The sequence below is a fragment of the Orbicella faveolata genome, unplaced genomic scaffold (genome assembly GCF_042242905.1).
Source record: "Orbicella faveolata isolate gen_17 unplaced genomic scaffold, um_ofav_v1 contig_2, whole genome shotgun sequence".
Lineage (NCBI taxonomy): Eukaryota > Metazoa > Cnidaria > Anthozoa > Scleractinia > Merulinidae > Orbicella > Orbicella faveolata.
Genome location: NW_028301547.1, coordinates 623,308 through 635,000, shown reverse-complemented (window position 1 = coordinate 635,000; position 11,693 = coordinate 623,308). Strand labels below are relative to the sequence as shown.

General features: G+C 39.5%; 2 protein-coding genes across 2 annotated transcripts in view; one reads left to right on the top strand and one right to left on the bottom strand.

Annotated features, from left to right (window-relative positions):
• Positions 1–7,063, bottom strand: part of LOC110042862 (prostaglandin reductase-3-like) — a 9,422-nt gene extending 2,359 nt beyond the window's left edge. The window contains exons 1-8 of the mRNA XM_020748244.2: positions 6,891–7,063; positions 5,302–5,389; positions 4,681–4,779; positions 4,163–4,261; positions 3,280–3,319; positions 3,115–3,143; positions 1,946–2,020; positions 1,640–1,711 (exon numbers count right to left, since the gene is read on the bottom strand). Coding sequence (XP_020603903.2) covers positions 1,640–1,711; positions 1,946–2,020; positions 3,115–3,143; positions 3,280–3,319; positions 4,163–4,261; positions 4,681–4,779; positions 5,302–5,389; positions 6,891–7,027 — 639 coding nt within the window. The 5' untranslated portion in view covers positions 7,028–7,063. The remainder of the gene's footprint in view (positions 1–1,639; positions 1,712–1,945; positions 2,021–3,114; positions 3,144–3,279; positions 3,320–4,162; positions 4,262–4,680; positions 4,780–5,301; positions 5,390–6,890) is intronic.
• Positions 7,064–7,295: 232 nt separating this feature from the next.
• LOC110042863 (putative 2'-deoxynucleoside 5'-phosphate N-hydrolase 1) lies at positions 7,296–10,366 on the top strand. Its single transcript, XM_020748245.2, has 4 exons — positions 7,296–7,505; positions 8,130–8,183; positions 8,321–8,431; positions 9,701–10,366. Exons 1-4 carry the CDS (start codon positions 7,346–7,348, stop codon positions 9,805–9,807), a joined length of 432 nt encoding a protein of 143 aa, XP_020603904.1. The 5' UTR covers positions 7,296–7,345; the 3' UTR covers positions 9,808–10,366.
• The last annotated feature ends 1,327 nt before the right edge of the window (positions 10,367–11,693 follow it).

Here is an 11,693-nt window from a genome sequence, read left to right as displayed (position 1 = left end):
CTGTGTAGGTATATGCGTGGTGATTAATGAGATACAGGAGGTGAAGGTATTTGCGGAGTGATTAATGAGATGCAGGCTGTGAAGGTATATGCGGGGTGACTAATGAAATAAAACAAAGGCTGCGTAAGTAAATGCGGGGGATTAGATGTAGGCTGCGAGAGGAATAGTATTGTTGTATTGTTTTGTGTTCTTATTAATGCATATCAAATGGATTTTAAGAGAGAAGTGTGTGCTGTGCTAGAGTGAACGTACCGCCCAACCATCTGGGTGGTGTCGCGCTTATAAAGCGAAAGAACAAAGGCAAAGCCTGTGAGCCAATGAGATACCACTGTCGTCATTGTCAAACCTGTCAAACTAGTTTCTGAGACCGGCATTTTCCAAATCGCTCTGAGTAACTTTTAATGTTACTCCACGTAGCCGAATACTGCTAGTTAAAATACTCTGGAGAATTCAGAGCTACCCACTTTACAAACGCTCTGAGTATTTCAAAGTTACTTCGGCGATAAACTCGAACATTGAAAGTTTAACTCTGAGTAATTAAGAGCTACTCAATTTGTGCTCATTCAGATTCACGAAGTAAGTAAGAACTATTCACTGTACTCAAATTATATTATGTTCTGTAAACGCTGTGAGAAACCAGACGCGAACCACTGTTGTCAATGAAATTGCTGACTCGGATTCCATAAAGTTGACATAGATCTGTCTAATTTCTGGGCTATATGTAATGTTGTTATTGTTAAAACCAATTTGTTCGATGACTGTGCTTAAACCCAAAATAAAATAACACCGACTATGTATGCTGATTTCATTACAACAACAAATACCTTTAAAATAACCGCTATTCGTAAAACAAAACGTTTAGGGAAGAAAGGGAAAGTAGAAGGCGTAACTAAATTTTAGCTTTGTGGCATTAACTAACGCTGCATTATTCTTACCACAGTGAGTTCGCATGAAACTTTTGTTATAATTACACGCAAGTGAACCTGAAAAAGGTGTAGCTTACTGGCAATTACGAGAGGTAGCTATTGTTGTAAAGACAATACCTGACGAAAAGTTAGCAAGTGTTTTGTACGTCTAACAAAAGAACCGAATTCCATGTCAAACTTTGCTCAAAGCTGGAACGTTTTGTTGAAAACCCTGTTTACATATTGTCAGATCAGCAGACGTGAAATGCAACGGTAAACGCAATTTAATTTGGGGAAACCTTCCGTCATGTCTAACGTACCCATTTTTAAGGAAATCACACGAGGCACGTATTTTTAACCTTCATGAAAGTGCTCTGAGTAATAAGCCACATTCGTATTCTTGGTATCGGACTCGAATACCGGGTGTGCATGACAGAAAGAAGTTATTATATAATATCCGTAGCCAGTGTCGTCAATCGGGACTTGGTGTAAGGAGCATCACCCCAACACGGCCTGTATCTCATTAATCCCCCGACAGATACCTGCATGACAAGCTTCTCATTACATGATGGTTAATTTATTACTGTCAAATCTGAAGTTCTCAGGGTTTAACCTGCCTTATAAACCATTGACCTGTGGCCTGAATGAATGAATGGTACCAACAACGTCAAAGTGTAGACCTAATTAAGCAGAACTGCAACGTTTGTTTTATAATTTATGAGTTACGCACTTACCGGAAACTCCTTCTTCAAAACCGCATCTAATTTTTCAGTCTTATAGTTAACAGGACGATCACAGCCAAGTGACTGAAAAAAACAACAAAAACAACGGGCTAAAACCTTAACCAACAATTCACTGAGAACTTAGCGAGTAAACGCGATTTTCGTCATAAAAGATTCATAGATCATCCGATAAGTTACCGCAACTTATTACCCAATCACAAAATAGCGCGAGCACTCACGAGTACTTCAAAATTTCGATACTTCACTTCAGCACGGGCCATTTGGTTTTAATATCATAAAAAATACAGAGAAACCAACCTTTAAAAACTCTGCCTTAACATCTGTTGAACACGTGCCGATAACATGGCATCCAGCCAGTTTAGCAAGTTGCACCTGTAAAGGTTAATAACGAACTCATTTAACCACTGCATAGATAAATGTGATCTCTTTTAAAGTACACCTCGTAGTAAACTTGGACTTTCCAAACTCTTCAAGATGGTAACTGCCCTATTTTCTTATGAATGTAATAATTACTGGAAGTAATCTTGATTTCTCGAAGGCACTTAACAGCCGTGGATGAAAGAACACCATGTGCGCCAGCTAAAAGAAGGCTTTGGTACAATTTTAAACTTAAAAACCTTAAACAGGGCTGGCCGCCCTCATCGGGACTTTGATTACTGGCTGGCTAATAGAGGTGGTCGTTCAATAGGTGGTTGCTTAAACCTAAAGTTTCACAAAAAAATGCCATTTTTAATCGTTAAATCAGTTGTTTGGCTGCCATGACGCTAATTGGACCTAGTTTTGCAGACTGAAAAGCTATTTTTTTTATTTTTTTTTACCAAAAGATAGATTTCCCGAAGATTAGGTACAACAATGTAGAATAGTTTAACTTGGCGCATGCTCATTTTTTTGCGATTGTCCGTTCCGAATTTTTTCCTTGCCCCTTTCCTTTCCTTTTTCTCGGCCCTTCTATTCTCGCTACCTTTTGCGTTTCATATTCTTTCTGGCTGCCGTAAAAAGTTGGGTGTTAGTTAAGGGCAAAGCCTGGAAATGGGATCAATTATAGGTGTAATGGGCCATTTTACGACCATTTTTGCACCAAAACTGATAACGTTGTTCTTCAATTTGCTATGTCAGAATGCCGTCGATATCCAAAACCGACTGTTGAGCCGATAGATCTATCCTAGCTCTACTATCTACTTATCAAGAATATCTGGTGACATTTAATTTGATGACGTCACAAGTAGTACAAAGAGCACGACCATTAAGTACGCGTACATGCGTGCTTGGGAGTCAAAGGGTTAATAGGGGTTGGACTGCACTGTGAAGAAAACCATTTCCATCCTTTCCATTGTAATTCTTCCTCAATTCCATCTAATAGGTTAACACGTGCAATGGCTGTGTCACAAAATCAAACCATGGCTCGGTTTTCTTAACATGTCCCCGGTGTTATGGACCATTTAGAGTGTTTTGCGTAAACTACATACCGCAAATTGACCTGTTCCTCCTGCGGCAGCTAGAATAGAAAGTTCCCTTGTCAGAAAATCAACACTATTAATGTTGTTATTGAAACTTATGACATAAAAATGTGGATTTTGTTCAAAATTTATGAAAATAAGTGGTTTTGATAAAATTGATATAGAAGAGGTTACCTGTGATCAAAACTGTTTCGTTAGCCTTCATCTCACCAACCTGTGAAAATGTTTTGATCAGTTACAGCAATTCGTTTTAACATATGCAGTGTCTGGAAGGTTCACAAGATTTTTTACTAAGCTACTATGAACGATCTCACTTTCTGGGTTTTGGTACAACCTGATCAACAAATCTGACTGACTGACTGATTGATTGATTGATTGATTGATTGATTGATTGATTGATTGATTGATTGATTGATTGGGTGTGGTTCACATTGACTTTCACACCCATTGTTACCTCACCACTTGCTGCTTGAAAATTTTACCTCTGTGCTGAGATTTTGGACTCCTTGCAGTCTAGAGACAAGACTGAGTGGCTTCAAATGCTGTTTGCTTAATATTAAAAATACTTATATTCAATACTCTTTCAATAGTTATTAATAACATCAGGTTGTGTTGTAATCATGAACCACTAAGAAGCCTTTCAAGTGGCCAATAGTATGTTTCTCAGATTTTCAGTTATAACCAAATGATATAATAGCATATTTCTGAGAGCACTGATTTCTCTTTGAGTTTGTTCTCATATTTTTACTTATCAGTGTAGGCTCACAGTACTAGCAAAGATAACCTTCTAAAGACAATAATGTGTTCCCGGGGGAAGGGGACTCCCCTATAAAAGGGAGGATGATGCTCAACTGAAATTTTGAAAAGAACCCCCTAAGAGGAACCAAGATCCTGCTTGGTGGGCGTGGCTTTAAATTTTTTTAAGCCACAAGGAAAGCCATCCTTATCACATAGGATTCCCTCCCAGGAATGTGTTATCTTCATTTTTATTTAGTGCATGTGCCTATGAAATAATAAAAATGAAAAGATGTAAATTAAATTAATTAGGTAGAAGCACCTTGTGAAGAGCAATACTGGCAGTCAGACCACTGATCAGCAATGAAACATATGCAGGATCCATCTTGGGTATGGGGTAAGCATGGCTTGAAGGAATTGTCTGCAAAAATCATTTCAGGAAGAATGATCTAAATCTGACATTATCTTGAATGACTATTTATGACAACTAAGAAATTTTGATAAATTATTTTGATTTATTCGTAACTTAGACCTGTTTTTGAGCTCTTACAATTTTCTGTTTATTATATGCACTTATACACTGAGTGACTCTTTTGGGTCTCACTCATGTAACTATGGTTTACATATTTGACCAAAAAAAATGGGTCAAACACCATTTTTAGAACTAACCAATCAGTACACTGCAATCTAGCAATAATGTCCACAACAATCTATACAGGCACAGGACGTTTCATTGCATAAGCCTTCTTGACTTCTTGCATCAGAAATGTCAGATGCGATTAATTAAGCTTAATCCATAATCCATCAAAAAATTTTCATTAAAATAACTAACTGAAGTACCATGTATTCTGAGAATGTTCCATATTCAAAATATGCAACAGCCTGGCCTGTGTGAAAGTTTGTACACTTCTCACCAGTTGACACTACTTCTCCGATACCCTGATTAAAAAAGGAAATGATAATCTCAACATTTCTTATTATCTATTGAAACAAATTATTACAAAACAGTGATAAGTACTAGAATTTTACTACTACCAATTAATGTACTCAAATTCACAGTCAGCTGATCAGAAGCCTTGTCTGCTGTCTTTATATTCTGGATTGCCAAGTTACTGACCTGATGTGGCGAGATTTACGGGCAAATCTTGGTACAGTAAACCCTAGTCACATTACTTTTGGTATGCTTAGCATACCAGGCCTGTTAAGTAGCATATGAGACTTCTCTGGTCTTCCCACAGGTAGTTTGGTCCTTGCCCCATCAAAATGCAAACTTTAGCCCAACAAAACTCACCTGATATGAAGTAGAATTTCTAGAAGGCTGGGCAAGTTGTCACACAAAAAACCTTCTATGAGATTTAAAACATTACAATACATTGCTCTTGTCATTGCATCGTGCACTAAACTTTTTATGTTGGCTGTGATCAGCTATTATTATCAGTTGTATAGTCAAAGGACTCTTACCTCCAGCCCTGCCTCTAGCGGAGGAGACTGTCCCTGGTGATATCGACCGGCAGAGTGATTTATATCTGTGGCATTAATTCCTACGTATCTGCAAGAATTGACTCTCTTTCATACAGACATCAAAAGAGACAGAGCTAACTGTTCATATTACCATATGAAGATGTCTCAGGACCAAGGGGAACCCCAAATATTAAACACTGGGTAAGCACCCCCATCCTCTTCATATGCCCCCCCCACAACTAGGTCTGAGGTAGGAATTATGTGAATCCTGGTTTCTCTGGGACCAAGTGACTGAAGCAAAATAGATGTACATGTAAAATAGAGGTGCCCATAATATAAACGTGTCTGTAGGAAGAGGTTTGTTGTAGTAGATTGGTCACTAAGTTAAGCCAAGATAATTACACCCTTCGTTTTGTATTGTCTCCCATAGCTGGCAAGGAGTGAAGCCCTTCACTGAAGGAAACCCAGAGCTAGTTATCTTAATGTTAATAGCTAGATGGATCCCGATACAGTACCGCAAAATCCCATGTTAAAGCCCTGGGCTTATATAACTTCATAAGGGGTTTTGGGTGGGCTTATAAACGGGGGGCTTCTATCCAGGGGGCGGGGGCATATAAGTGGAATAAACATGTATGTATGATGAGATAAAACGTATCTGAGAAACGAATTACAGCTAGAACATACCATTACATTTAGAGCTATTACCTTGTTACCCTATTAGCCTTAAACTTTTGTTTTCAAACTCATTAATAATTCATCAAGTTTAAAGAAAGGAAATCATGACCGTGAAGGAGGTTTGGATACCCGGTCTTAATTAGCATAGATTCTGACGATTTTACTTCTCTGTTTACTCCTCAGTTTTTGTTTCGATTGAGAAGATATATCAAACACTCGAGACAGTGTCCCATCGGCTATCCAAACACCTCAAATTTCATCAAAAATACTCCACTGCCCATTGTATTTTCAACTCTCTTGTCAGTGTTTAGATATCCTGATGAAACAGTACTGTGTCTAATGTTTGATATATCACATGAAAAATTTGTCGTTTGTAAAGAAACGCGAAAGGAACACACTTATACATTAGATGGGCTTATATCTGGGGGGGGGGGGGTTTATATCCAGGGGGGCTTAAATCCAGAATAACATCTTTGTTGGCAAATAAAAGGGCTTGTACCCAGGGGGGGGGGGGGGGGGTTGTAACCTGAGGGGGATTTTACGGTATAAGTGGATGTATGTATCTAGGACAAACGAGTACGAAGTGATGTGAGCCAGCAAGTCATGCAAGCCGTCACCTGAACACCAATAAAAAGGCTAGTCGCAAACTTATAGGCTAATCAGAGAAGTACATGTAGTATTTAGACCAGCAAGAGGGTTACCATTGTGTTCTAGTAAACCAGCTGCACGTTAACCAATGGCTCACACTTTGTGCAAAGCATGTAAGGATCAAAACGCAGTGACTGTTATGTTAAGTACGATACCCTTGCAGAAAGTTACAAAATGCCGTGAGAGTGCGTAGCAGGGATCACTTTTCTTTAGCTGGGAGGTGTGAATCGCAAGCAGGCGAACTGCCACAGTTGCCGATTTTTTACCTGTTTTTGACAAGTAATTCATTTGGTCCTGGTTTCATAAGAGGCAGAGTCATTAACTCCACAGCCTCTCTGTAATTCGTCGTGAATTTGGAAATCACGAGCTTTCGAAATGTCTCAGGAAGTTTCCTCGCCGCCATCTCGTCCCATGCAAGCGCAGAAAGGACAGAGACTAAGGCTAGTGGGGCAGATCGACATAAAAAAAAATAATAATAATAATAATAAACAAACCCTCTTTAAGGAGTTCTCGTATAGTAAGAGGCAGCTATTGCACAGAAAAATAATTCAGTAATTTTTAAAAGGCTAGCATCATTTTTTGTTCATTTACCATTTACAATGTAAATTTTCCACATAAACGTCTGTTTGTCTCTAACTTTCCAGGGAGGGGTAAGGATTAGCGTTCTGTATTTCATAGACGACGGGAGACGCCTGGCACATTTTGCGGAGTGAAGTGGAAGATGAGCGGGCATTCTAAACGATTTATTTACTTTTGCGGGAGCATTCGCGGTGGAAGAGAGGATGCAGCACTCTACAGGCGTATTATAGATCAACTGAAAGAATATGGTGATGTTTTAACGGAGCACATTGCAGACGCTGACGTGTTAGACAAAGATCAAGGTTTGAGACACTCCCTGCAGCCTCGTGCAAAACTAAAGCTTAACAGTGCAAGCTATAAATATATTCAACTTGCATTGGTTGTAATATTATAGTTATGTCGGACAATGAATATGAGCTAATATGGTTATAATCCACTCGAACTAGCAGTACTAGCTATGGCAGAAGGAGGGTGGCCGAGGTCTGGCAACAGTGGTTGGCTGGTAAAATCCCAAAACGAGCCGTTTGGATTCAAGCCCTGGGGCCCGTTTCTTGAAGGTCCCGAAAAGTTTTCGCATCCAGAAAGCCATAGCAAAATCTCAAACCTTATGATTACTGAGCTGTTTTATTCACATATTCTTAATATGAACAGAGGTTCTCTTCATACAAGTAGTGTCAGACGTATACACCTCTCCGTTTTTAGATACAGATAAACTACAAATGGCTTTATGGGCCCAAAAAGTTTCTGGGGCTCTCGAGAAATGGGCCCCTGGCCATGCGCCAGGGTCCTTGCATTGGTGGGAGGGGTGGGAGGGGTGGGTGGGGGGTATGATCCCAGGACACACTTGAGCTGTGTGAGTCAGTTTGGCCTAACTAAGAGGAACTTTCTCTTTAATGTACTATCTGTGACTGATTCATTTATTTTAGGTAGTGACAAGTATATTCATGACCGTGACATGGCATGGCTGGTAAAATCTGATGGTAAGCTGGAGTACTCTCTATGTAAACTTACCTTTTTGGCCAGTTGTCAGGCGAGTTTTTTTGGAATCTTATCATTGCTTACATTCCTTAATGGTGTATACTTGATTTCTCTGTTTTATCTGTTATTTGTTGTCAAGCTTTGGTTGCGGAGGTTACCCAGCCTTCCTTGGGAGTTGGTTATGAGATAGGAAGAGCGATGGAGAATAACAAGAAGATTCTATGCCTGTTCAGACCAGACAGTGGAAAATGTGAGTCAAATATTAAACCAGCCATAATTAATGTTATTTATTTTTTAGGTCTCGGGGTAGCTTGTACTAGATATATCCTGTCACAGCTTGGCCAGCAAGTCTGAGTTGTTTTTCAAATACAGATAGATCTATAGTGCCTGAGCCCTAAAGGCAGGGACAGGGGCGTCAGAACCTCCCATTTCCCATATCCTTCTGTCCCTTTTCTTATACCTGGATATTTCCTGGCTCCTGCCCTTTTCCATCCTGCTCCCCTTCCTTGCAAATTAAGAGACTCAAAACACATCCTACAGACCTACATGTGGTCATTTAGTTGTGCAATTCCTAGATGTTTCACTTACTTTAAATGGTCTTTGGTGACAAAGAATTGAGATAGTTATAAAACCAAGTTGGGAACTCAGCCTGTAACCACTGCAATGGAAAAACGTAATGCAACTGCAATTCATATGGTAAACAACATTCTGAGTTCTTGTTTTTGAAAGTATTCTAATGTAATAATACATGACAAAAATTAGTGTTCTGCATTTCTCTCCCACTTCCTTCCCTATCCCTCATTCCATACCCTTACTGCCCCTATTCTCCTTGGCTCCTGTTCCCTGCCACCCACCCTAAGGTACACTAGCTTCTTTTTGAACATATTTCCATGTCTGCCAATCAAAGAACCAGCAACAATATATTAGCTTTTGGGTACTTCAACTTCTTTAGTTCATATAATGTGATCGTCCAAGTGAGGGTACTTCTCAAAAGAACTGTTGTTGGTGACTGCATTTTGACAAACTGAGCGAAGTCATCTTCAGAGTCAAGTGAAGTAGTGTTTGTCAGTCGATGGTGTTATAAGTCTGGTCTGTTGAAAGTGATTGGTCAGTTTAGCCATGATGGTATTGGCTGTAATACTCGTGTAAAGTTTGTCAGCAGTCATTGGTCAGTTCTAGTAAGCTCCAATCCGCCTATTGTTAGTCAAATTAAGTCGGTCTGTTTGAGAATCATCTATTGTTAGTCAAATTAAGTTGGTCTGTTAGAGATCTGTTTGCTGGATTCCTCTATGTCATCATTAAGTCATTTGTAAGGTGCCGGTAGTCATTGACATCTGTTAAGGGACATTTGTTCTAAGGTTGTGTACCAGCTTTAACTTCTTTGCCTCTGAAACAATCTTAAAGGCTTATGACTTACATTTACTCTAAGACTTTGGTGAATTGGTATCTAGAGAGTGTATCATTAACATTAAATAAGTAAAACTGGTCTTTTCAATTTGCTATCCTTTGTGCTTATCAGATCTGTCTGCCATGATCCGTGGAGCAATTGGAGAGAACTTAAAGGTGAAGGACTACAAAGAGGAAGATGTTCCTAAGATTCTAAAAGAGTTCTTTGACTCACTTTGACGTTTATCATGGAGATCTCCTGGAGAAGTAAAACGTGTTAGGTGACTAGTTTTCAAAGTTTGGAAACTAACATCAAACAAAATTAGCTCTGCACAAGGTCTGTTCCACAAAAGGGGAGAAAATAACGTCATCTAAAGGATCACTAGTGTTTCTTCAGTAGTGTAATGTTTAGGCACCACAAGCTCTGTTAAAACTGTGTATGGTCTGTGAATATTCCTGTGTACAACTATAAATAATTTTACCAACCCGTGATCATAAGAAATGTATGTATAGAAACAACTATATTTTGTACACTTTGTTAGTAAGTGTGACCAAAGTAATGCTGATATACAGGCCCGCGTTGTTCGAAAGGTACATAACACTATCCAGTGGATAGCGTGGTTTGCTTGTGAACACCTATTCCCTGGATAGTGATTTATCTGGTGGATAGTGTTATAAATAGCCTTCGAACAACTGGGGCCAGGAATCAGTATCGTTTCCACGTGAATTAACATGGGATGCATTTTAATTATAATCGTAAAAAAATGAGGCGACAGAAATAAATGTTATCAATGTATAATTAAGTAGAGTTTTAACTTCACATTTTCATTTGATTGCGCATGTCCGCTGGTTTTTTCGTTTCGTTTTGACTGTTCACTTGCAAGTTCGGAAAATCTAATATTAACCCATAACAACCTACAGCTACGATCAACCAAACCAGAAGTACAAATGAAACAGATTACTGCAGTCTGTTTTTCTCTTAAATCGTTCAAAGAGTATTATACAAGGCAAGGCTAGGAGCGGGACGTGTGTCCGGGTTCAATACCGCCATTGTTTCGTACGCTCTTGCGTTTACAAACATTTTTCGAATTCTAAAAAAGTCTCAATAAGAGAAAATGTGATGGAAATTTTCACACCGAAAGTTTTTCTTATTGACTACAAAACGCTTGGCAAAACCGATTGTTATATCTCCCAACTCAAATACGTTTTCCGATTGGTGGAGAACGTGCCACGTGTCGTGGGTCAAAACTCACTAACTCCCTAGGGAAACAAACTTTCGATTCGTACGTGATCAGGTCGTACTCCTTGAAACCGCTGCAAATTGGTGTGTCAGCCGGCGTCAAGCAAACGATTTTTTCACAGGTTTTTGCTATTTTTGAGTTCGGAGGTATAACAAAACACTTAATTACTGGCCCCGCGGGAAACAGCGAGTTTTTGTTTCCCCTCGACCCTCAACATTGAGGGCCTCGGGGAAACAAAACTCACTGCTTCCCTTGGGGCCAGTCATTAAGTGCTTATTGTTCTGTTCACGGGGCTGAACACTAGGGACAGAATGGAGGATGATGACGACAAACATGCTATCTGATGAAAGATCTCATGATGATGCGGCTCTGTGTTACTAAGAGATTAGCAAAGACATTCAGCGAGTATAAAAAATATTTGATATACATTTATTATTGAGGAAAAAGACCCCAGTAATACTTTAAACCGAAAAGCTAGCGTTTGTTGTTCTTTTCCCCTTGTGTCGCGTTCGTTAGCTATTAATTCTCGATTTTTAATAGTAGCCGGTCATTTCACCATTTCTTCTTATATGGCCAGCTCCGAGAGCGGACAAGATGAACCGAATCCTGCGCTGTGATTGGCTTCTCGAGCGGACAAGACGGCGCTCTCTTGCCCGCTCAGGATTACCCGCTGTGTCCCGCAAGAAAAAACATAATAACTCCTTCATTGACCAACCTTGTTCGGTCAACGTTCTTTTTTGTTTGTGTGTTTATGGACCGAGACGGAAGAAAAAACTTGGCCGATATCCAGCCATCTTGACCTCACGCTTGGTCAATAAGCTAGCCATATATAATTGGTCAAACCCAAAGACCAGTTGCAAGCGTGCGCTTCTCTTCAATCGTCGT

Bases quoted from the DNA above. Each gene is read 5' to 3' on its own strand.
- LOC110042863 (XM_020748245.2), top strand. From the start codon at position 7,346: ATGAGCGGGCATTCTAAACGATTTATTTACTTTTGCGGGAGCATTCGC. The intron at 7,506-8,129 runs GTTTGAGACACT...CATTTATTTTAG, and splicing joins CGTGTTAGACAAAGATCAAG to GTAGTGACAAGTATATTCAT. The intron at 8,184-8,320 runs GTAAGCTGGAGT...TTTGTTGTCAAG, and splicing joins ATGGCTGGTAAAATCTGATG to CTTTGGTTGCGGAGGTTACC.